General features: G+C 35.2%; 1 protein-coding gene across 1 annotated transcript in view; it reads left to right on the top strand.

Moving 5' to 3' along the window:
- The window catches only part of RhoGEF2 (Rho guanine nucleotide exchange factor 2), a 764,869-nt gene that overhangs the window by 234,265 nt on the left and 503,049 nt on the right, over positions 1 to 27,555 (top strand). Inside the window, exon 13 of the mRNA XM_090384978.1 lies at positions 26,990 to 27,106. Coding sequence (XP_090241104.1) covers positions 26,990 to 27,106 — 117 coding nt within the window. The remainder of the gene's footprint in view (positions 1 to 26,989; positions 27,107 to 27,555) is intronic.

Genomic DNA, 27,555 nt, shown 5'->3' with positions numbered 1-27,555 from the left:
AGGATAACTGCTCATCTCAGTTGTCCAAATTATTAGCTGGATAATTCCTTTTGCTTCAAAGGTGTTACTTGTGCGTATGTCTGTTCTAATATTCCCAGTGAGAGACTCAGTAATTTGGAATCTCCTCTGGCTTAATCTCTCTTCCCAATCGTGTCAAATTCATCTGTTATCTCTATCATTTTTCCAACTCCACTAATCAGTGGGAACTCTGACTTCCTTTCTTTGAAACTTGACTTTCAACAGACCAAATTTCCTAACAGGTAATTTTCCTAGGGGGCTTTAATTGGCGATTTTAATATTCACAGCTGGGGTTTTTTCTTTCACTCTCATTGTTACTTTTCTTCCAAACAGCTCTTCATTCTGTACAAATTGCAAATCTGCCCTACAATGTAATATTGTTCCCACATCCAGGATGGTGTCTGTCAAAGCCGCTGTCAAGCTTTTAGATTCCATTCAAAAGAGGACAGTTAGGTTAATTAATGACTCATATCTAACAGAGTCTCTCCATTCTCTGTCTCATAGACATTCTGTTTTTGCTGCATACCTTTTCTATAGATACTTCCATGGGCATTGTTCTTCTGAATTAGCTTCTATAATTTCTGCTCTCGCTTCAAAAGCAGTCCAAACAGGTGCCGCCACCCATCAACATCCTTTTACTGTCCAACTTCAAACTCACAGAACTAACTTTTCTTCTTCCTCATTTATTCATTCGACTTCCGTTTTCTGGAACAACCTTCCTTCATAGGTTTTCCTGAAAAATGCAATCTACAGAAGTCAAATATCATCTTTTCAACCTTCAACCCATGCATGGTACTGAGTACTGTAGGTGTTCTAATACCTCTCGTGTTTGGAGTTTCAATAATAATAATAATAAAGTAGTGTTAGTAATGGCAAATGATACAAGAAAGCTTATATAGCACATCCAACACACACACACACACACACACACACACACACACACACACACACACACACACAGTTCACCCATCTGTACCCTCCAACAATTTGCTTGCTTAGTTCTCCCTTGAATTTATTCAACCCATCAGAAAAACTACAGATGGAGACCTGTTCCAACAACAACAATAATCATGAAGTGGTGAAACCCATGTTTATTCTCTAGAGCAAAGTTTCCGGCACCCCCCTCCCTCCATACTTCTCCTTCAACCCATGCACGGTACTAAGTACTATAGGTTTTGATACCTTTCGTGTTTGGGGTTTTCATAAAAAAAAAAAATAATAATAATCAACCACCCACTAGCTGAAAGCAAACTTCCTCACATCAATTTTCCTTAACTTGAATTTATGCTCCCTCATGTGTGCAAACTCAGCAAGTGGAAGAATATCATTAAAATTCCGTTTGCTCAATCCATTCAGGACTTTAAATGCTTCAATCAGATCTCCCCATAGGTACCTAGTCTTGCAACTCAACAATTTGCAGAACTGAAGCCGTTCTAGGTAAGAGCAACCTTTTGTTCTCTTCATCAGTCTGGTTGCCCTTCTTTGCACCCATTTCAGCAGATCTGCATCCTTCCTAAAGCAAGGCCTCCAGACCTGTATACAGTACTCAAGATTCGATCTAACCATGGCCTTATACAAAGGGATGATCACCTCCTAATCCTTGCTAGCAAAGTTTCTCTATATAAGTAACAAAACACCACGAGCTGCCCTAGTAGCATATCTGCTATGCTCAGAGAATTTCATATCTGACTGTACCATTACCCTCAGGTCTTTTTCATTCTCCACTATCCTGAGTGTAGTACCACACGGTCGATAAGTTACTTTAGAATTACTGCTGCCCATGCGCAATAACTTGTATTTGTGAGTGTTAAACTTCAACTGCCATTTCTCAGCCCATCGATCTTGTTCCAGTACCTCACCCTAATGGCGGTGGTTAACCACCCTGCCAACTTTTGTATCATCTGCAAACTTAGACATTAGCATTAGTAGAGGCATATGATGCAAGAAAGCAAGCTTATGCAGCATCAGCCAAAAAAAAAAAAACCCTTCTACTTCACCCCTCCGTTCGTTTGAAATACCTGTCCAGCTGAGTCTTGAATTTATTTAGGCTATCAACTTCCACAACAAGGGATGGAAGTCTGCTCCACCAACCAACTACCTGCTGGCTAAAGGCAAATTTCTGCACATCTGTCCTACATCTGTCTTCCCTCAATTTGAATTTATGCCCTCTCAGGTGATTATTCTGAGCAAGAGGAAGAATCCCATCAGCATTGAGCATGCTCAAACCATTCAAACCTTTATACACCTCTATCAGATCACCTCGCCGGTGCCTAGTCTCCAGACACTGTAATTTGCAAAACTTAAGCCTTTCTTCGTAAGAGCAACCCTTTGTTCCATTCACTAATCTTGTTGCCCTTCTCTGTACTATATCAATTAGTTAGTATGTACATATTACAGTACATATTAATTAAGCCATGTATGTAAGTGTAAATTTATTTTTATTTTGCTAACTAGAAAATATTCTTCCAATTTTTGCGTATCATTTCACTTTGTGAATTGTATTAAAGTATTAAGGTAATAAAGTTAAATTTGTGCTTTATATCTTTAAAGCGGGGGTCCACTGTATTTTGTTGAGAGATCCCTGGGTTAAGTTCTGTGCTATTGAACTTGTTTGAAAGCATAAAAAATTGTGACTTCGAAGCGTGAAGTTACTACTACCACCACCATGTTATACGAGGGTTATCTGTATAACAAACAACTTTTGAATGGCTAATCAATATATCAAAGGCAGATATTGTTGGGATATCAGAGTTGGGATGTCACACAGATATAAACAGTGAAGAATTGGAATTTGGTTCTATCCTACATCTGTCTTTCCTCAATCTGAATTTATGCCCTCTCGGGTGATTATTCTGAGCAAGAGGAAGAATCCCATCAGCATTGAGCATGCTCAAACCATTCAAGGCTTTATACACCTCTATCAGATCACCTCGACGGTGCCTAGTCTCCAGACACTGTAATTTGCAAAACTTAAGCCTTTCTTCGTAAGAGCAACCCTTTGTTCCATTCACTAATCTTGTTGCCCTTCTCTGTACTCGTTCAAGCAGCTCCACATCCTTGCTAAAATGAGGCCTCCAGACCTGTATACAGTACTCAAGGTTTGGCCTGACCATTGCCTTATACAAGGGAATAATCACCTCCTTATACCTGCTAGAAAAATTCCTGTATATCATTGACACTACTCCATGAGCTACTCTTGCAGCCCGTCTGCACTACTCAGAGAACTTCATATCTGCCTGCACAATTACCCCCAGGTCCTTTTCATTCTCTACCACTGTCAGTGTAGTACCACAGAGTTGATATGTTGCTCTGGGGTTGCTGTTTCCCATATGTAGTACTTTATACATTTGTCAATGTTAAACTTCATTTGCCACCTCTCAGCCCATCTGCTCAACCTTTCCAGATGCAGCAGCATAGCGTCAGTAGTGTCCTTAACAACCCTGCCAACATTTGTATCGTCTGCAAACTTGGAAATTAATCTTGATATACCATCATCAATATTATTTATAAATACAGAAAACAACAATGGACCCAACATTGAACTCTGAGGGACTCCACTAATAACATTAGTCCACGATGAGCAGTGTCCATTGATTACCACTCTCTGTCTTCTCTCCCCTCAACCACCCCTTTATCCATGGCAGCAATTTGCCTCCAATGCCACACTGCTCCAATTTGTGCAGCAGTCTTCCATGTGGAACAGTACCAAAAGCCTTTCTAAGATCCAAATATATAATATCAAAGTTATTCCCTGCATCCAGTTCTTTTGTGACTGCATCATAGTATCCAATCAAATTGGTCAGGCAAGACTTCCCCTTAACAAAGCCATGTTGTGTCCGAGCTATAACTGAAGTCTTGTCTAGATGATCCTGCAGTGCTTCAACCAGTGCCTCCATTAATTTTCCTGGAACAGAAGTTAAACTCACAGGTCTATAATTACTTGTGTAGAGCCTTTGATCCTCCTTTGTGAATTGGAATCACATTTGCACATCTCCAATCTATGGGTACCTCCCCTGAGTCCAAGGAAGCTCTCATAATTATGGCTAAGGGTTTGCTTACTTCCTTTGCTGCCTCCTTTAATATAACTGGATAGATCTCATCCACCCCAGGTGCCTTTCTTGTGTTTATCTTCAACAATTTCTCCTCCACTTTACTCTCAGTTATTACAAGATTATCTAGCTTACTGCCAGAGTTGAATACACCTCTGGCATTCCCCTCACTGAATAACTCCTCATGTGTGAATGTCGATGCAAAATATTCATTTAGTTTGTTAGATACCTGAGCAGGATCATCAACAGTTGAACCATCGATATCAAGTGGACCAATCTCATTCATCCCCTTCCTTCTAGAGTTTACATAAGTAAAGAACTGTTTGCTGTTTTTCTTTGCATCCTTTGCCAAAGATTTCTCATAATCTGCCTCTGCCTGCCAAATCTCCTTTGTGACTTGGTTACAAACCAGCTTATATCTATCATAAACCTCTGTGTCACGTGTTAATTTATATGTATCTCATGCATTTTTCTTCTCTGCCATGTGTCTCATTAGTTCATCTGACATCCAAATATGCCTAAACTTTGAACAATATTTCTTAGTTGGTATGGAAAACCCAGTAGCTTCCAAGATAAGTTTTTTGAATGCTTCCCATTTTGAATTTGCTGTTGGTAACATCATCAGTTGGTCCCACTGAATAGAATTTAAATACTGACTCAGACCATCGTAGTCACCTTTACGAAAGCAATAACCCTTCCATTTACCCCTGATGGAAGTTACCTCTTTGAGTAAATCTCATTTCAGCACACTGTGATCACTGCCACTTAGTGGTTCCTTTATCTGCAGATTCTTAATGCATGAAGAATCACTACTGATAATCAAATCAAGAGTATTACTCCCTCTAGTTGCCTCCCAAACATGCTGATGTAGAAAACAATCATCCAATAAATCCACAAAAGCCTTGCTAGTGTGTGAGTGACCAACCCACAAATTCCAGTCAATATCTGGGAAATTAAAATCCCCCATTATAAGATTTACTGGCCCACTCTATTTCCCTGTACAGTTTCTTATTATACTCATCAGAGTCGATAGGCCTATAGCACACTCCTACTCAATTTTGATCTCCCAATGCTGATGTCACACCAAACTGACTCAGCACTGCACTGTCCAGCGATGTCGATTGGCTTCACTTTCTTGGATTTTATGTGTTTCTTAACTAATAGCATAACCCCTCCCCCCTTCCTATCCTGTCTATCCTTTCTGTAGACATATCCTTTCTGTAGACTCCCCAAATTCCAGTTCTGCATTCCTTATATCTGTGTGACACCATGTCTCTGATATCCCAACAATATCTGCCTTTGATGCTTTGAGCAATACCTCAAATTCATCAAATTTATTTACCAACCTCCTAGCATTGGTGTACACGCAAGTATACATGCACCTGTTCCTATTCTTAGCTACCCTAAGACAACCCATGTGTTTACTTATACCGCAATGACTCCCAGCAGTCTCTGAAATATCCTGCATCTTGTTTTCCAGGCTTCTGCTCATTCCAATAGAAGCAGTGCAAGAATCACTTTCACCTCTGCCAATGGCTACTGTTAATCTATTAAGTCTGATATACCTTCATCCATGTCATTGATAAATATTGAAAACAACAATGCACCCAGCATTGAACCCTCAGGAACTCTGTTAATAAAATTAGTCCACGAAGAGTGATCCTTGTTGATAACTTGGATCAACAAGGATCATCAAGTGTTGTTGATCCCAGGATAACTTGGATCAACAACACTCTCTGTCTTCTTCCACTTAACCATCCCTTTATCCATAACAGTAACTTGCCCTTAATGCATAGTGCCCAGTTTGTACAGCAGTATTTTATGAGCAATTGTATCCAAAAGCATTCCTGAATTCCAAGTGGCTGATATCAAAATTATTTTTTGCATCCAGTTCCTTGCTCACCTCATCATAGTAACCTATCGGATTGGTTAGACAAGACTGCCCCTTCCTTGACAAATCCATGCTTTGATTGTGGTATAATTGCATGCATGTCCCAATGGTCCTGCCTTACTTCTTTAATCAGTTATTCCTTTATGTTTTGTGGAAAATATGTTATGCTAACAGGTGTGTAGTTACTTGTGTCGCCTTTTGATCCCCCCACCGCCTTTATGAATTGGGGATATAATCTATTGCACATATCCGGTCCATATGAACCTCCTCTGAATCCAAGAATGCTCTCATAATTATGGATAAGGGTTTGCTTACCTCCTTTTTCTGTCCTGCTTAATGTATTAGAATAGATTCCATCCACTCCAGGTGCCTTTTTTATGTTAATCCTCAAAAATTTATCCTCCACTTTCTTTTTAGTTATCACAAAGTCATTAACTCCTCATTAGAGTTCGATAAACTTCTGACATCTGCTTCCCTAAAGAATTTCTCTTGTGCGTATTTATATGCAAAATACCTATTCAATTTGTCTGCAACCTGAGCAGGATCATTGACAGTTTACCCATACACATCAAGTGGTCACCATTAGAAAGACACAATGGCCCTAGCAGCCTGTGTGTCGTTAAACTCAACAACAACATCAAGTGGTCCAGTGTGAATTAACCCCTTCGTTCTACTGTTAATATAAACACAGAAGCCTTTGCTGTTTTTCTTTACATCCTTTGCTGTTTTTCTTTACATCCTTTGCTGTTTTTCTTTACATCCTTTGCCAGTCTTCTTGTAATCTGCCTTAGCTTGCCTAACCTCCTTTTTGACTTGATTACAGACTAATTTATATCTACCATAGGCTTTTCTCTCACATGATAATTTATATGCATCCTGTGCAATTTTCTTCTCCGCCACATGTCTCAGTAATTCATCTGACATCCATTTAGGTCTAATCCTTGAACAGTATTTCTTTGTTGCTATCAAAAGCCTAGTAGCTTCTCTGATTACTTCCCCAAGTAATTCCCATTTAGAATTTGCTGTTGGTAACATCATCAGTTGGTCCCATTGCACACAATTTAAAATCTGTCTGCTACCTTTGTAGTCGCCCTTATGAAAGCAAAAGCCTTTGCCTTTACCCTTGACAGCAGTCATGTCTTTGATTAAATTCCACATTAGTATACACTGTGATCGCTGTCAACCAGCTTCCTCTTCTTCCTCTTGTTGCTTCTCTAACATGCTGCTCTAGAAAACAGTCATCCAAAAAATATGGTACCTTGTTAACTGATTGATAATTCTAATTTGTTTAGTAGCTTTTTTTCCCTGTCACCACTCTTTGACTGCTAATTAGTGTTTTATGAATTTAATTCTCAGGATGAATTTCTCTCTACCAATCTGTCATAAACTTTCATCATAACTTTCTTTAATTGAATATGAAGAAAAAAAATATCTATGCATGATGTCCTTAAGTAAGAACAGGGGTTATTACACTGTGATGTCTCTTCCAAACTAGAAATAACCTCAATCACAGAAACATAGAACATTGAGGTTAACAGATATAGTGTCAAGAATTTAGCCCCCTCAATGATGTTATGGCCAAGTTTAACTGTATTTGAATTTATAAATTTATGGCTCAATGACATTTTTATTAAAACGATTCATTAGAATTTATTTTAAGTGTCCATTAGTAAGCCATTTCCCACAGAAGGAAATAGCTTAGTAATGAAATTTGACAACAGCAATTAATGTAGCATGGCCTTTAGCTTAACTAGTAATATTAAAATAGGCAAAGTGAAAACATATAGCCACTTGTAGTTAAAACAAAACCCATAAATCTCTTAATTATGCCTTTAAATTATACTTTACTAATAAATGGATATCCAAAGTCTTTGTAAGTTATGGCAGTAGGGCAAAATTAACAGCAAAATTTTATTCTGGAGGTTTTTGTTTGCTTCTATCAATTTACATTAAACTGTCTAACAAAGTAATTAATGAAACTAATGGAAAAGTATAATGCTTGAGATATGGTACTGATCAAGTAGCGTGTGCAAGCACTAGGCATGTTTGTTACTGCTAAACTTAATGTAATATTTAATTAATTTAAAAATGAGAATGGCATATGTAAGCTGTTCCATTCATTCAGTGGGAAAAAAAAAAAATTTGTTTTCAGCTGCTGTGATTCACAAAAATCAGGTCTTGTTGGATGAGAAACTAATTATGCATATTAACAGTATATAGTAATGTTGTTGAATGCTTTAATTATGGTCTGAGAATGATGTTTAGAAATTTTTTCAAAATACTAATATTAAAGCTTTTCTCTCTTGCATGAAATTTTCTTTCCTTAAAAAAAAAAAATGTTTGCTTTTTGGAGAATTTCAGCTATTATAAACAACTTGCACCAAAAGTTCCTGTTTTAAAAGTTTTGTGATCTCTAATAACATTTCTTGTAAAATTTAGTATTGAAAAAATTGCCAGCATTTAAAAATTGGTAGCATATTAGGAAATTTCTTTCTGTGAATTAGTAACATTTATTAAATTTATGAACTACAAATTTTCACTATTTTTATCTGGATTTTGATGTAAACTTCATGTTAGAAAAATCATAATTACAATGCAATACCCAGTGGAATAAAATGAGCACCTCTGTTTCATACTCTGAAACAAGATTTATAAACAGTAATATAATTCCTTAAATTTTGCTTAAATATGACAAATTTTTATTCAGTTTATGAGGGGTGATTAAAAAGTTTGGGGACTGATTTTGTATCTAGAAATTGTCATTGCAGTGAATTGCAGCTTTTTGAAGCATATTCAGTGACTTATCTAGACAGTAATTCGTGAATAACAAGTTTATCTCCAAATGTGAGGAAATTCGTTACTGGAAACTCCAGTAATGAGTTTCCTCACATTTTAAAATGTGTAATTTTATTGAGCAGAAAATTTGCATACATTATTATTATTTATTTATTTATTTATTTATTATTATTTTTTTTTTTTTTTTCAAATTAGAGAAAGTGTAACAGAAAACCAAGAACTATTAAAAATAGTTTTTGGAAAAGATGTTATGTGTCATTTGAAGGCTTTTCAGCAGTTGGCAATGTTTAAAGAGATCTTTTTATACATCAGATATGATACTTGCACTGGTTGCTCTTCAACTTAAAAAAACATAGTGATTCAGCCCATGTTTGTGATCTGATCAGGAGTGAGAAATGTTTAATTAACCACGAATTTGCTATTGAAAATGGTGTTTTTTTTTATGGGGCTTTTAACTATGTTTGGGAGTGAGATGTGTTTTAGCCATGTTTTTGCATTGCATCCCCCACTAATTCTTGCATGTTAGTATCCTTGCTAGTGTGCTATGCTTTGTTTCTTCCACTATTTTGGGTGTATGGTGTCCTTACAGGTAGCACAGTAGATATAATAATCGGCATCCTCCCTACACTGGGTAGAAAAGGCCTACTTTCAAATCCTATCAATAACTAGGAAATTTTACGGCCTTTTCTCACAGTGTGGCTACTGTTTATTATATCAGGGATTGCATGAATAGCCCTTGCATTGTATTGCATGAATCATAATAGCCCTTTTTTAGAGGTTGGGAATGAAACACTGAATATTCTTGTTGTTATCAATTAGACAGTAAATGTAACTAAAAATTTTAAAAATAAGGGAAACACCAAAACCAAACTATGGGGGTTTTTTTTTTTTTTTTTTGCAGATTTAGGGTTTCCAAAAATGAAAAACTATAGTAGATAGATGAAAATTTTAGAGAGAAAACTCTGGAAAACCAGTAAGATGATTTGTCTCCTTGACTTGCAAAAGCTGCCACAAAATGAAATGAAAATTTTGAGAGAATAAATTCAATAAAATGAAGTCTGTCTAATGAAGAAAAATATTGTCAAATTACCTGGAAAAGAATAAAAGAGGAACTCAGCCACCAGTGCCCCATTTTTTTAAAGGAAAGCTACGAGGCACTCCAGCAGATGTAGGCTGAACTTAATGCAGAAGTCTGAATTGAGCAGTTATTGACCCTGATGCTGTGCAACTAGTAAGAAACCACAGACTTAACTAGCGAAGCTGTTAAAGCTGTGAAAAATGAATTAGAAAATTCACAAACAGAATATAAATATTCCAAGTTAGAGCCTCTAGTAAGAATAAAATATTTGACATTTCAAACTAAAAACAGAATGGTTACCCAAAATTTGCACAGAATAAATAATAAAAGTAAAAATAAAATTAATTTTAAGAAAATAATGAAATATATAAATTTAGAAATGTTAAAAACAGCAGGTGGAATAAAAGCAGTAAAATAACTTAAAACAAGCAAAGTGTAGGAACAAATTTTGAAATAGTGACGGTGTGTGCATATTATTATTATTATTATCAGCCATATGGTACAAGGAAGCCTGAGGCTAATGCTGCACCAGCCAAAAAATATTCCCGAGTTACCCTGAGAGAGAGAGAGAAAGTAAAGGAATCACCAAAAAAGAGAAGAATGATGATATCCAGCTCAGGAGCCTGGGTGTGCCAAGCCCATACTCACCAGATGTTGAGCCCCTCAGGTTAATACAGAATATATGCAATATATATGGCTTAGGGTACACTAGAAAAAATTGTTATGTTAAGCTAGAGAATATTTGGGAAAAGATAATGGTCATTACCTTTTCTCACTGTGAATGCCACATACCAGTTAGCATGTTGTTAATTTCATAAATAATGAATGTTGTTGTTACTTTTTTAAATAGTTTTCAGGAAACCTCTAAAGAACTATTTATTGAATATTCCAACGTGAATAGAACTGGTGCATTCACAATTATCTTTTGATGCAGGTCTGGGCTAATACAATCTGCATGTTGTATTTAGTCGCTGTTTATCACTATGAACATGCTTTATATCTATTCAATAAATGTTCTGAAAAAAAAAAATAAATAACAATAAATAAACTGACGTAGAGTGACCAAGAATGAACTGTGCTGCATATTTACATTAGTAAAGATTAATCTTCAGACAGTAGCGCATCTGCTGACAATCCTGTTAGAGCTTTGGAGCTGTTATCAGATTTTTTTTTTTTTTTAATGCTTTTATTACTTTATTGTTTAAGAGGAAGTACACTTCAGTGTAATATGATCACAAAAATGTTTTTAAATTTTTGTGGTCATAATTTAATTGATAGCTCTACAATAATTGCACTCTTGTGAATAATTTAAGCTTAAATTTATTACCTTCGGCCGAAAAAGAAGCCTCAGTTACAAGGCTTGTTACGTTGTCCCGTGGAACAGTGGAACGATGATGAATAATTTAACCTTTTAACCAGTAATGCCTTCTTTCTTTAGTCGACAAGCATTTTGATTAGTTCAAAACCCTTTGTCAGCATCTTAACTTTAATTTTAAAATTACAGCTTGTGACATCCTGGTAGTGAAAAATTTAATGCATCTGATGATAAAGTGATTTATCTCTTTATCATCAGATGCATTAAATTTTGCGGTTAATAAGGATTACTGTAATAATTAAATTGTATACAACTGCAATAGCCTTAATGCCACTTAAATAAACTAAGTTAAATAATTTTATAAAGTATTGTACTATTAAATTTAATTCTCTCTTACTTACGCACAGTTGCCAATTCTCTGGATTTGTGATGAGGATATTGTTTTCATGCACCCCTCAATTTTCCAACTCAGTGTCATAATAGTTTTTTTTCTGCCTATTCTGAAAGAAAAAAAAAAAAAAATTAAACTTCTCTCTAAATTCAGAACTTTTCAAATTTTGTGAAGCCATCAGGTGCCTAGTTTACCTTCCATGAAATATGTGAATTTGCAATTCAGGGACACTGCTGTTGTTCTCTGTTATTGAGACTGCAGTGGTTCCCTATACTTGTGTGTTGCAAAGGTAATTAACAGTATTCTTCAATAAGATATCAAAGAAATAAGATGTACAAGATTTTTCATATATGGTAAAAGCTGAAAAAGAACATATTTTCTTTTAATGTTGTATGTAGATGTGATATTTCAATTTGAAGTGACAGGAAGCGCAATGGACATGATAATACTATCATGTACATGCTGAAAGGTTATTCAAATTGCCTGATATAGAGCATAATCTTCTTCTTGATAATACTATCATGTACATGCTGAAAGGTTATTCAAATTGCCTGATATAGAGCATAATCTTCTTCTGAATTTATGCTAATCGTGCAGGTTTATTCAGAAATATGTTTCCGAATAGTGAAATAGCAAAAAACGTATATATATTTGTGGGAAGAATAAAAACAACAATCTGTAGTGCAATTGCACAGGTAGGGAGAGAAGAGGTAGTGATGGCTTTGAAAGTTCCATTTTTGACTGCTGCAGATGGCAGCAGCCAGAGGAAGGTCTTTGTTATAGAAGGCCTAAAAACTAGAGTAGCAAAGGTATTAAAAAGGGGAGATTGAGCACTTGGTGATTTGTTCTGAAAAGGGGCTGATGCCTTCCTCTGAAAGTGGATAAATATTTGATTGATTTATACTATCTAAAAAGAAGTGCTAAAATGTATGACAAATAGTTTCAACTAATACATGCCACTGAAGGCATGTATTAGTTGAATTAGTATTAGTTGTATTATTAGAAGTGAAGCAGGTTTTGAAGAATGTGTACATGTTGCCAGGTAGGCTTATAGAACAGTGGAACCTGTGATAAGTCTGTTTAAAGATGAGAAAGACCATATGAACACATTCTTCTGAGTTATCAAACTGAAAAGTGGTATTGAATCATGTTCAAATCAGTATGTGATCCAAATGAAGTTTTGAAAGTAGACAAATTAATGAACTCCTCAAGAAAAAGAACTTTTGAATTTGCAAACTTCTGATGAAAGCGATCCTACAGGCTAAGCAAGTAATAATTCTAGGCATTATCCTCACTCGATGAAGGAAGTCTGTTCATTTTCCTCTCCTTTGGCTTGATTAAAGCATTTTGCATATTTCTTTTAAATGTTATGCCAACATTTGAAAATCCTAACATAATCCAGGATACCTCACATTCATTTACTTGAGGTCATTACACCTGGACATGCTGAAGAATTTGATGTACAAATTTGTTATATCAAAGTTTGTAAATCTTCCACTTCCATTTTGAAAGTAGATTAGCATTAGCAGACTAATCCAGAAGAATGATTCTGACTTTGTTATAGGCATTTTCGTTGCCAAGTTCAGTTCATGGAAAGTGTGAAACAAGAAGTGATTTTGTTCAGTGGAAAAAAAGTACTTGGATTTTTGCATATTGCTACATGACAGAAGTTACCATTTAAAAATATTAATAAATTCCAAGTTAGCACAAATTTCATCAATTGTTAATGCATCATTTTCAGATTTGAAATATTTTATGAACATGTTTCCAGTACTTTTCAGTATCAATGAAGATAAAGAAATAGATTAAGCACAGGTGTTTTGGCTTATTAGTTCTGCAAGTTTCAGTGTGAAAACATACTGGATGCTATTATGAAAGAAGAAACAGTTGATATACAGTCGTCTTTGGTTGGTAATGTTTCAAAGCATTCTGTTCTAAAAAATCCCGTGGCTGTATTTTAATATAAAATGCATATCTTTTCAGTGAAATTAAGTTAAAGTCCAAAGCCTGGATTTTAAAAGACTTGCTTATTTTGAAAAAGCTCCTGTTGTCTTCCTGTTTTGTCCAGAGATCTGCTTTCCTTTTACATGCAGTTACTTCATCTCCAGCTTTACCAAAGTTGGCACCTATGTATATATTTATAATTTCATAAAAATCAACAAATGCTTATCTATTACGACATCAGGTGAGTTCTGCCTAGATTGACTAATTGATAAACTAAACAAATCTTTGTGATTAACACAATACAGAGTAAAACTTTAGCACAAATACAGACTGAAAAGAAATTGAAAAAGTATTAAAATTTATCAAAAATCTACCTGTATTGCTGAGCTTAAATGTTACCATCATTTGTGTGCACTCTCCTGTTCAGACGTAATAATCCTTGGCAGCATGCCGGTGATGGGTATATTGTATTGTATCTTTGCATACAATAAAGCGATTATTTGTAAAAGAATGAGAAGTTTACCTCAATATGATACGTAGAACACATCCGTATGATACTCTCCAGAAATTAAAACGAAAACAATTAAAAAATCAAATCTTACATTACAGTAAGAAATAATTAACAATAATTAAAAATCAAATGAACACAATTAAAAATCAATTTAACTCAATTAAGTAAAAAATGAATTTAATGAAAAAAATTGTAAAACGATTTTCCTTCCTGAAGCTGACAATGCTTTTCGACCGTATGTCGTGATCACAGGAATGAAATTACCGAATAGGGGTGAGCATGGAACTTAAATATGGATTATTTGTCTTCGCGCATGTGTGTAAAGGACCACGAGTTGGAGATTAGATATGGCCGGCGAACATTAACAGAATTCTCATGTAATTTAATTTTGATGGTTTCTGCAATTAATAGTCTCATATAATTACGTTGGGCACTAAGTATTTTGGCCTTGTTAAATAAAAAAGTATGTTTTTCATTAATGGCATGAAAGGCTAATTCTGACACTGCTGAACGAGAAGCACAAACTGAGGCTGCATGTTGATTAACACGAAAATTCAGAGGAAACTGCATAGAACCCTGATAAGATGAGTCGCAATCACTGCAAGAAATGTATACTAGGTCATTTATTTATGTTGTGAACGAGGAAAGGACTGAGTGATTGTTCAGTATAGTGTGTAATTTTCGTATTGGCCTAGCTATAATTTTAAATTCGGTATCTTTAAAGAATCTGTTAAGTTGTTTGTGCCACTGTTTAACATATGGGACGGAAATAAAGTATTTTTTGATATTACTATTGTTGATTGGTGTATTTTTTTGTATTCTATCCTTAGCTTGTCTATTGTCTATTTTTTTTTTTCTATTGTAGAAAGTGGCTAACCCCTGTTTAAGAATCTGCTGGTTAATATTCGTATTTCTGAGGCTGAAGCAGATTCTGTCGTTGAATATTTATAAGCATTGAGAAATTGATTAAAGATAATCAATCTTTTGTAGGTGAACAGATGATATCTGTTATAATGCAGAAGCATACCAGTGTTTGTAGGTTTACGATAGATGTTAAATTGGATTTTATTCGCGTCCCGAGTAAGCTTGAAATTTAGAAAATTTAATGACTTGGTATCCATATTCTCCCTCTCCAATGTAAATTTGAGTCTAGAATGAATATTATTAAATGAATGTAAAATGTCTTGGATAGTGCTACTATCAGTAATGACTAGAACATCGTCTAAATACCTCCCATAGCATGTGATATGGGATAGAAAAGGCATCAAATGTATACGTTCAATCGTTGAGAGATAGATCTCTGATTTTAATTGTTTTTTAATTTTAATTTTTAATTGTTTTGGTTTTAATTTCTGGAGAATATCATACGGAAGTGTTTTACATATTATATTGTAAACTTCTCTTATTCTTTTACAAATATTGATATCAACGTAGAACATATTGAGCATTATAGCTCTGGTTCATACAATCTAATAAAGAGATTAATAATAATCAAGAAATATTTTTAACTGTTCATTATCTTCATCTTATTTTATGCCTGAACCAAATAGTTGAGGCATAAAATAAGAGGAACTGATGCTCATGCATAGCTGTCAACTCTCTGGATTTACAATAGATAATCTGTTTTCTTTACTTGATTTGACACCTAACTCTTTTGTAATATAGTTGGTGGCAGAGAATTTCTCCATCTTTTTGTGAAAACTCAGTGTTGCTTTGCCTTTTTCTTTTCACAAAAAAAATAATTGTAAAACTATATTAAAAGTGGAATTTAAAAAAAAAAATTAGTGAATTTCTGTTTTTTTCATTAATGGCTCTCCTTTGCCATGGGGTTTACGTAATGTAGTACTTGCATTGTGAAAAGCTAATTAACAGTAAGTAATCTTTCAGTAAGTGCCAAAGAAATATGTAAAATTTTAGAAGTTGTACACACAAGCTTTTCCATATATTCCCCTTATTTTTATTTAAACAAACTCTTACTTTTTGCAAAAAAAAAAAAAAATAATAAAAATAAATAAATAAATTTAAAAAAATCTTGTTTTAGTCCAAAAACTTTCTTACACCTCTTTCACTCTTTCTTGCAATTGCCTGATCTTCAGCTTTTCGAAAGTTGGTAGCCATGCTCATGGAAAGGAGAGCTGCATCTATACCACCTGTAGAACTCATAAAGAATCTCTTGTTCCATACTGATAAGGCACATATTGATGCTGTATCAGTGGGCTGCATCTATTGATATGGGCACTCCATACCTTTCTTGGCCCACTGGTAGAAAAATACTGATATCTTAATATCTGGGACTTTAAAGCCTGGAGGAGTCCCATCCTATCAACATTATCTTAAGTTTATCCAGATTAAAGAACATAGTAGAGACTTGTGCTTATCAGTTTACCAATATCTAACAGAAATGAAAAGGAACACGTTGCAGCTATGTAAATGCTATCTTTCCTCTCATATTTCTAGATTGGTATTCTTGGTTTTTTAAAACCCCTTTATCTGCTTCTGGCCTGGGGTCTCCACTTTTTCTTATTTGTTGTTAATTGTTGTGTTCAATTAAAGAATTTGTGTGGCTTGCAATCCTCTATTCTTGAGAATATTCATTCATAATCAACTTTGGAATGGACACAATAATATATAATGTGCATACTCGCCCTCTTTTATGATAGTCAGTAACCATTCGACATTTAAGTGCAGTAAACACTTTATCTCATCAAATGACTTTATTGTCTGTTTTGCGTATTACATACAACATTGAAATATGGCATGTGATGCTCCATTCTTGTTTTGAGTGTGCTGCACTAATACTTTGGTATTATAGTCAGTATGTTTATTATTGAAAACTTAGATTTTCTTTAATAGCAAAATCTGTTACATTTTTCTCAATATTCATTTGATCTCGAAAACTTTCACTTTTAAATGAGACATTTATCTAAATTTTAGTCCAAAACAAGGATTTCCCTGCCCCCTCCACAACACAAGCACATGGAGTAATTTTTTAACTCAGATTTAAATTTAAATCCTTATAGCTTATAAATAATTCTCATTAATTTTTTCCCTTTTCAGTAATACTATTAGCATGCTATAAAATCAATATCATGTGCATAATGGGTGCCATTATTAGAAAAAAAACAAAAAAAAAACGGAGAATGGTCATGTTTACGGAATATTCTTGCTTAAACTTTTAGACTTTTAAGTAAATAATGAAAAATCTGTTGGCAACTTTTTGGTTGCAACAGAGATTTTTCATTGATTTCTCCCTGTTAACATTACTATATTTAGTGTTAAAATAAAATGTCATATTCATAATATCAATAGTTAGTAAGGATGTTAGTAAGATGGTTTTTGAGCACTGAACTAATGTAAGAGTTTCCCAGAAACTGGGAAGAACACTACAGAGATTGCTACAGTTGCTTCATCAGGCACGTGGCAGCAAGCAGTGAATCAAGCATGTGTTTACTTTGTGCAAAAAAAAAAAAAAAAAAAAATCTGAGACCTGCAATCCAGCACTGATAATCATCATAATAGCCACCAGAAACCATTGTCTGATTGATGCGATTGGATGGATGATTCTGGGCATGAGTGCAGACAATGCTTGTTGTTGTTGGAGAGGGGCAGTCATGTAGACTAAGAATATCACTGGTTTGTACCACAGGACCTAGATCTGAACACATATCATGCATTGTGATTATGCAACATCATTCATCTTATGATTGTGACTGTTAGCAGATTCACCACTGGATGGTGAAATAGGGCTTTTATATACAACTGCAGACAAAATGCAGCAATTAGTTTGTAAGAACAAGTCTTCTCTTCACTGATACTTTTAGCAGAATGGTTCAATGGGGCATTATTTTGCTGGAATTTCACAACACAGAAGGAATTGTATATTACAAATAGTGATGTGATTAACTTATTGTAAAGAAATCCATCATGCCCTGTCTTGGGATGACGCACTATGTTTTGATTATTCCTACAATATCAGTGTAGTTGAGCTGACCTGGAACTAAAGTTCACTCATTTTATGTAGAACAATCCTAGTATTAGTAGTAGAAAATGATGCAAGGAAGGAAGCTTATGCAGAATCTGCCAGAAATCTCACATCTAACCTGCAGCTATCCTTTTTCAATTTAAATGTGCCCTTATGTGTTTCTTTTCCAAGAAAGAGTAAGGATGTCATCAGCATTTAGTTTACTCAATCCATTTAAGTTTTGAACACTTCAGTCAGATCTCCTTTCAGGTGCCCAGTTTGCAGAATTGAAGTCTTTTTTTTTATTAAGAGCACTCATGTTCCTGGCTAATCTTGTTACTCTTCTGCACCCATTTCACCAGTTTCACATCCTTCTTAAAATGAGACTTCCAGTCTAGTGTGCAGTACTCAAGGTGTGGCCTAACCATTGCTTTATACAATAGGATAATCATTTTCTTGTACTTGCTGGCAAAATTCATGTATATCATTGATAGATACCCAGCAGCATCTCCACACTTCTCAGAGAAATGTATATTGGACTGTGCAATTACCACTAGCCCTTTTTCGTTCTTCACGACCTTGATTGTGATATCAACCAATTGGTATGTTATTCTGGAATCACTTCTATCTATATATAGTACCTTGCATTTATCGGTGTACTTCATTTGCCACTTCTCAGCCCACCTGCTTAATATTTCTAGGTAATAGTACACTTTGATTCTTGTATTTTACCACCCTGCCAACCTTTGTATCATCTGCATACCTTTTTTAGACAATAAGGTTGATATTTCCTAAATATCTAAAAACAATAAGGGGGCCCAACACCTGAGTCCTGATAACATTACTCCAAGAAGAGCAGTGCCCATTTATAATGACCTTTTGTCTTCTGCCACTCAACTATACCTTTATCCATAGCATTAACTTGCCCTGATGCTACAATTCTCCAGTTAGCACAGTAGTCTTTCAATTCATTTTATTTCTTGACCAAGTTGTCAGTTCATTTTTGTTTTACTTACTTTACAAATAGGTTAAGTTTAGTATTTTTTTCACTTTTTGCTATCCTAATACATCCCTTATAGTTATTTGCTTAAATCTTCCTCTGTGGCATGCATTTGCTGGTTATTGTTGTGTCTAATTCATTGGGTCTTTCCATTTGTATAGAATTAGAAAGTATTTCACAAATAGTCTTAAAAGAAGGATGCAAATGTAACTTTGGTTGATACCTTTTATTTTATTTTACACATTTCCCTTTATTTGTTTAGGCAGAGGTTAAGCCAACATAGTGCTCACATTCCATACTGTATGTTGGTTACATCAGACAAGTCTACATATTTCTGTGCCACCTTGTGGCCATTTGCTGATGAGCCCCCCCCCCCAGCAGCTCAGCGTCCTCTGCAAGGCTCAGATCCCCAGAATTTTTAAGTCTGCCGCAGTGAGTCCCATAAGGCGGAGTTGGTCTGCAGAGTTGCAGCACCAAACTTCATTATAGGAGATAGTAATAGATGACTCCACAGGTTGAATATTATTATATTGTGAGGCTATTGCATTTTTCAAGCTAATATTATCATTATAATAGTTTTTCTTCCATCTATGCAATACCTCCAGATCATCACCTGTTCCTACAATTTGTGCATTAAAAAATAAGACAGGACCCACCTCTTGCACACAGGTCTGGCTTACGTACCCCTTCCGTAGTGTTAAAACATGGTTCTTTATGAACCTGTCATCCCTTCTGTTGGAGCCTGTTCATCACAATGTCTACAGCAGCATCATGGCGTCACATTCTCAAGCCATAAGTTCTTTTGCACTGTTGTGATATGTGTACGAGTTACTCTACCGCACTGCATCCAGCTCTGCATATCCTCTCCACACTGTCCAGATGTCCTTGAGAGGGTAGGGAGAGTAGTAGTAGTGGCATGTGATGCAAGAAAGCAAGTGTATGAGCTTATGCAGCATCAGCCAAAATAAAAAATAAAAAAAAAATCACGCCATTCCCTCCAAATGCCTGTCCAGTTCCTCCTTAAATTTATTTAACCTATCAACTTCCACAACGACAAGTGGAAGTTTGTTCCAGCAGTTAACCAACCGCTGGCTAAAGGCAAATTTTCGCACATCTATTCTACCTCTGTCTTTTCTTAATTTGAATTTATGCCCCCTTAGGTTCGTAATCTGAACAAGTGGAAGGATCCCATCAGAATTCAGCGTGCTCAACCCATTCAAGGCCTTATACACCTCAATCAGATCACTACGCAGGTGCCTAGTCTCCAGCCACTGCAATTTGCAGAACTTAAGCCTCTTTTGATAAGAGGATCCCTTCATTCCCCTCACCAATCTTGTTGCCCTTCTCTGTACACGCTCAAGCAAATCTACATACTTCCTAAAATGAGTGTTTATTCTCGTTCTTATGAGGTCTATATGTGCATGGCCAGACAACAATTTGGTTCCGTGACCCACCCACAGATGCTGAGACTGGACCTTTGCTGATTCCTTTAAGCCTCGACCATCGGAGGACTCATGCAAGAGGTAGGTCCACTGCTCCTTCACAGATGCCTAGGTCCAAACATACAGATCCGTCTAACTGTAGCTTCTGTATTTTTACTATCTCTGACTTGACATAAGATAGGTTGGCAATATGATGAGTTAAAGCTGAAGACGAGTACTGGAACTTCTCCAGCCTATTCTTCTTCAACAGAAAAATGGTCCACCAATATGATGGGACCCCCAAACCTTCCTCTAGAATGCTGGCATGAATGTAAGCCGTGACAGGCAGAGCCATTGTTTGACCATGGGCCCTGAGGATAAACAACTTTTGCAGTTTGGGTGGGGTTTTTTTCAACTGCTCCAACATTCCAACCAAGGAGGCCCCAGCCACCACTCTCCCTGAGGGAGTAAACTCTACCCCAGAAGTTATGTGCCTGGCTGGAAGGAAACTGTCACTGGTAAAGAAAGCTCCTATCATCAATCTTCAGCTTCTTCTCCTTTCCCGAAGGGACTATAGATAAAGCCCAACATTTAGCAATATTTATTTGCAGAACTCTCTTTTATAAAAACTTTATAAGCTTTATCCAATAAATTTTGGAGCCCAGAAGACATTGATGCCAGGATGAGGTCATCAGCAAATGCCGTGGTATTTATTATCCATTTTCTCAGACCCTTTAAGACCTCTTCTGTGGCATCAGCAAAGATGCTTGCACCTCTCCTGTTCAACCAAATTTCATCTTAAAATATGGGGCACGCCAGCTGAAGACAACTTCCCACATAAGCCCTGCAGAGTCCCTCCTATCATGTCCAGGCATAAATTCAGACAATTAGATTTTGGCTTATCTTGCAGCATTTTTACAGCATGATCTTTTATTTCTTAATCAAGTTGTCAGTACATTTTTGTTTCAACTCATTAGTTCCCTGCCCTCTACCATATATTCAATCTTTGAATAGATGTTCCATATGTGCAGTTCTGATTCCTGTAGATCGTCTTATTGCAGTAATCAACAAGGTCCCTAATAAGGCAACAGTCAGCCTAGCTCAATCCTCATTATCCAGTACCAGTATAATCCATACTGTACAAATTTTTAATAAAATCCTCAGACTGCCGCAATTCCAAAAATCTGGAATAGCTATCAATTTCCAAAATTAAAATTCCAGTGTTCAAAATATTTTTAGTCCATTGCAATCTGATGCTCACTACTGAAATTATTAAAAATAATAATAATAAAATAAAAAAGTCATGCACAAAAGTTCTTCAACTACAAGTTGCAGCTTGACATTTTGTTTCTCGATATTAAGGCAGGATATGATTGGATGTCATCCCTGCTTTCCTGTACATCCTGGAATTCTATTTCAACATCACTGGCAACCCTTTGCAAATCCTGGCATCAATCCTTTAACTCCTAGTTAGGACACCTAATGCAGATATAATATGGCTAATGGAAACATGGTCTTGCCCAAAAAATAAGGGACAATGAGTTTCACTATGCTATGTAAAATGTATTTAGGAAGGATATGTAAGGTGGAAGGAATGGTGGGAACCTGCTTCTTATCAAAAGCATCCTGAGCATGACAACCTTTCCCTGATACAGAATTTTTTTCATGCCAGCATATATACCATTTAGAATTTGTGTGAAGTGAGGTAGTTGGAAGCAAAGGTAAAATGAAAGTGTGGGTATCCGACCAGAAGATTGTGAAGAGTATGATGACAGTTCTACATATAGAAGGAATTGACTAGTAAGTATGAATGTCTTATTATGGGCAATTTTAATTTTCCACTTATTGATTATAGCAAGTGGGAGGGGAAAATCATCATGGGAACAAAATTTTTAAATAATCAATAGATGTTTGATTTTAAATAATCAATAGATAATCAATAATCAGATGGAGTAATATTGTCTTTAATATAAATTTGAAGTACTCTGATATCTTCAAATAATGCTAAACCATCAAATTTTAAATTACAAATTATTATTATTTGTAAGCTTAATTTATAAGCATGTTAGAGAAAATACTAGGGGTATGAATATTCTAGCCCTTGTTATCATCCATGAAATAGGTGACATCATAGGTTTGATGATTTTTTACAGTGAAGAAATAGGTTGCAGTTGTTAAAGGTAAAGGAAGGGCCGCTGCGACCCTATGTGCCACCAGTAAACGAAATCCATTTGGCTGCCCCAAAATATTTCGATTAAAAAATAAAATAATACATAAATGATTATTATTAATTTATTGTAAAAGAAAAGAATTACAACATATCTCACATATAATATAATGAAACAACAAACAAAAATAACAAAATCATTCTGAAATTTTGGAAATAAACTTGAAATTCTAAATCACAGTAATCATACTCTATCACAATAATAAAATAAAAGGAAAATTATATTGTTAAATTATTTTTACAAATATGCGTTTCCTTGCTTTAAGAGATGCAAATTTATTAATTATTTCATATATGTTTATTTGTTCCAAATGATCATTTTCTATTGAAATTATTGCCAAATTAGAGTCATCGTTGTCACATTGTTGATCGTAAATAATTTTTCATTAATTTTGAAAAACTCCATTCAGCTGAAATGAGCCAACTGAAACTGGAAAAATTGTCAGAAAAATTAGCATTGGTAGTGGCATATGATGCAAGAAAGTAAGCTTATGCAGCCAAAAAAAAAGAAAGGAAAAAACTCATTTCCCATTCACCTCCCCATCCACTCCAAACGTTTGTCCAGTTCTTGCTTGAATTTATTTAAGCTATCAACTTCCACAACAACAGATGGAAGTTTGTTCCACATTCAACCACTCACTGACTAAATGCAAATTTCTGAGCAACTGTTCTACAACTGTCTTTCCTCAATTTGAATTTATGCTCTCACAAGTGCGTAATTCTGAGCAAGAAGAAGAATCCCATCAACATTGAGCCTGCTCAACCAATTCAAGGCTTTGTACTCCTCAATCAGATCACCTCGAGGAGCCTAGTCTCCAGAAGCTGCAATTTGCAGAACTTAAGCCTTTCTTGGTAAGAGCAGCTTTGTTCCCCTCATTTGCATAAATTTTTAATCCAGATGCTACATTTGAAAAAGTATCTGTAAAATTGTTTTTAAAAATATATTGTAACACTTCAAATGGAGTAATATTGTCTTTAATATAAATTTGAAGTACTCTGAGATCTTCAAATAATGCTAAATCATCAATATCAGACTCATTATGATCAATGTCACTTAATTTATTACGTAAATCTTTGCAAAGATTTAAGAAATCGTTATGTTACCTTTTTTTTTTTTTAATTCAGAAATATGAAAAAATTGTCCATAATTTGAAAGAAAAAATTAATTTTGAAATTTTGTTGCGGATCCTGAATAGCTTCTGCTCTACATTCATAATTGAAATGACATCTTTTCAATCTTTTCCTTACAGTGCTTACTTCTGAAAACGAAGCAGAAATGCCAGTGATAGTAGCCATATTATTAATTTTTTCGAATGCTTCCTCTGTTCTATTTACTTGAAAATATTTCATGATTTCCCATTGGTAGGGATGTAAGGCAAGGACGTTCCATGTCTCCCCCATACTATTTGATTTATATGCAGAAGCACTGATGAAAGAGTTCAAAGAAGAGCAGTAAAGGAGGTGTAAAAGGAGGAAGGGGAAAGATAAAGACAATAAGATTTGTAATGACTAGATAGATTGCTAATAATGAAGAATTACAGAGCTCCTTGGACATCTTGAACAGCACAATAAAGGAGTAAAATATGAAGATTAACAGCAATAAAACCAAGGTAACAGTAATTTCAAAGTGGCTGGGAAGAATAATTTATACAACATTAGATGGAATAATATTGGAACAGGTCGACAGATACAGATACTTGGGAAGCGTAATGACAGAGATTGGGAAAAGCCTGGAAGAAATAAAAACAAGAAGTACAATGGGAAAGAAACATTTAGTAAAAGAAAAGAACTATTGAGAAGAAATTTCAAGGAGGAATTAAGAAAGCAAATGATGAAAACATTAATATGGACTGTTGTACTATATGGCTCTGATAACGACACTGGGAAAGAGGAGATTAGACGCCTAGAAACTTTCAAAATGTGGGTGGGGAAGAGAATGGAAAGGGTGAAATGGGTGGACAGAATGAGATTTTGCGGAAAGTAGAAGAGAGGATGTTTGTAAAGAATTAAGGAGACAAAATAACTTTATAGGACATGAATTGAGAAGAGAAAGCATGCTAAGGAAAGGGATTGAGGAGTAGATGTGTAGGAAGAGAACTGTTGGGAGAAGGTGAATTGGAATAATGGATTGTACGGTAAGAGGAAATTATGCAGGAATTAAAAGTATAGCACAAGCTAGAGAAGCATGCGTCAGTGAAGCCCTGAACCTGCCCGAGGGCCCAGATCTTGAAGTTATAACTGCAAAATATAAATATGAAACATAGATCCGGATAAGCAAATTAATGCGCCTGCAGTTTCATGTATTTATTTCAAATGAATTGTTTGCCTGTCATGTTGAATATTGGTAAACATTGGAAGTCACATTGATTGTATAAAACCAATCAGATGACTAGTGCGACTTCTGGGTATGTGGGACAAGCGGGTGAATAGGTTTTAAGAGTAACACTAAGTTGCAGAATGGCAATCCCTTTGGCTCTTAATTCATGCTTAGCAGCACTAATTGAATCAATAGCCTCAATTAACTCAATAGGTGCGAACAAATGCTTTCCCAGTAAAGTCTCATAATCCGTCTGTTATATGGAAATTTTCTTCGTTCTGCTGAAATTACTATAAATGTAATTACCCACAGGAATTTAAAAAAAAATCATAAATATCAAATTTCTCTATAAAGAAGTTTGTTAAACAGAGGTCCGACTTGTATATGTCAAATTTTTTTGGCACCCTCCTGAACTGCCACCCATAGGCGATGCTTACCTCGCCTACCCACTTGTGGCAGCCCTGGTAAAGGACATGGGTTTAAATTGTAGAAACGGGGAATTATGATAGTTTAAGATTCTATGTAGCCTCTATCTTCAAGCTTCATTAGAAGCTTGAAGATAGGGTTCAGCAGAATCTTGAAATGTAGCCAACTATGTTAAGTGTAGATTGATGTGGTAACACTTCAGTAAATGTCTTAAACTTACTATGTGGTGTAAAAGTGTATTTATTTCATTTAACTTCTTATTATGGAATATCTTTAAAGCAATAGTTACAGAAGCAGTGAATGTGCATATACAATTAAGAATATATAGTATGAGGAGGATGCTAAGATGGATGAATACAGAGCTGGCTAGTTTAATAGAGCAGAAAAAGATGGCATGGAAAGTTAGTGTGGTGATAAGTACTTCAATACTTTTCACCACTCTAACTGATCTGGTCACCAGACAGCTTCTACTCGAATCTATGGTTTGATTCCATGTGACTAAAATACAATTGATGATATTGTTATCAAATAACTACTTAATTTTTTTAATTATAAAATATATTCTTTAAAATTTCTGTATGTATTCATGGAATCCATAGGAACATTACATATCCAGTCCAAGAAAACAGGAACACACTGTTTTTAATGATTAACACTTGACATTTATCTTAATACTCAATTTCATTTTACTGCATATTGCTAAGGATTTAGCCTATAGTTCCTAAATGGCTGTGAACTTGAAGGTTTTCTGAGTCTGGTAATGCTAACTAGAAGCATAGATAATTTTGTTAATTGGAATGTGCTTGTTTGTGTAACTATTTTATGTATTGGAATCCCATATTCTGTTTTAAGGAAATATGCTTCATTCGTTTATTTTAGAGTGATACTATAATTGGTCACTTTGTATTTATAGTTTATAATTTCCTGAGAATTATTTAACCCAGTTAAATGGAATTTGGTGTAAACAAACAGTGCATAGCAATACATGAATTTTTCCTCATAATGTTAAGGAAATGTGGTTTATAACTCTTGTTTGTAGAGAGGATAATTTGAATGTTCATACACTGGTGTACAAAATTTAAGGACCAGTCAGGTTTTCACCTGTAGCTTCTCATAGGAGTGGCCTGGATATGGGAAAAAACATACCAAAGGAACCTCGTGAGGTACAGAAATGATCAAGGAAACAAAATGGCACAGAGGAACTTTATTCAAAAATGGCAACATAGCACTGGCTGCCATGATGCAGATGCATCACTGCCAAAGATGGAACAAAGGGAAGAGTTGTTCCTCAGTAGAAGATATGGCCACCCCTAATGTCAGTGCAGGCTTTGCACCGCCTGTCCATACTTAGAACAATGTTGTTGATAAGTTCTTGCAGTAACATTGTTCATTCCTCTGTCAGCGTCATCTTCAGCTGGTGAATTTTCTGTCCAGAAAATTCACCAGCTGAAGATGGTGAATTTTCATTGAATTCACTTGTTTTTCTTTGTACTAAAACTTATAGTTAAGATTTATTATTTTATTTGTATTATTATTATTTTTGTAACTGTATATATCTTTTAACACTGTTTAACACTGTAAGAAAATCACAGTTTTACCAGTTTTATGTAATTGTTACTTTTTTATTATTTTTTTATTTTTTAGTATGGTACACCACCAGAAAATCAGTTGTCACCAGGCAGTCTAAATTCAAGGTTGTCAGGGCAGCATCCTAATATAATGTGCATGGAAGATGATGACTTTCCTTCAGATACAGAAATGGTAATTTCTCATCAATTTTTATTTATACACACCATTATTATTGGCAGTTATTACAATGTTAAGTTCATAGGATTGTCTACTGCTATTTGAGAACAAGATAAGCAATTCTCTGATAACACTGGTCAACACGTAAAATATTACGAAAACAAAAATACCCAATCTTGACTAATTTTATGCTGCTGAACATGAAAATAACATTAAAATTTGTCGATTGGCAATTGTTTTCGAATTACAATTGGGGTGTCATGTTAGAAAGTTACTCTACATTATCAACTACAGCTGTCAGCAAAACACATGGCAACACCACAGTTTCAGTACCACCATGCTCTTATAACATGATCATCAACTGTCTTCTCCCATGATGATTTGTCACCTCAAACACATCTTCAACTATGGCGCCTCCGTAGCCAGGTGGGAAGGAGCAGCAGTGCGTAGCACACGCTTCTTGA

Source organism: Mastigoproctus giganteus, chromosome 11, assembly GCF_048544385.1.
Source record: "Mastigoproctus giganteus isolate SK-2022 chromosome 11, ASM4854438v1, whole genome shotgun sequence".
Lineage (NCBI taxonomy): Eukaryota > Metazoa > Arthropoda > Arachnida > Uropygi > Thelyphonidae > Mastigoproctus > Mastigoproctus giganteus.
The sequence above is the reverse complement of the archived record's forward strand: the minus strand, read 5'-3'. Positions and strand labels throughout refer to the sequence as shown.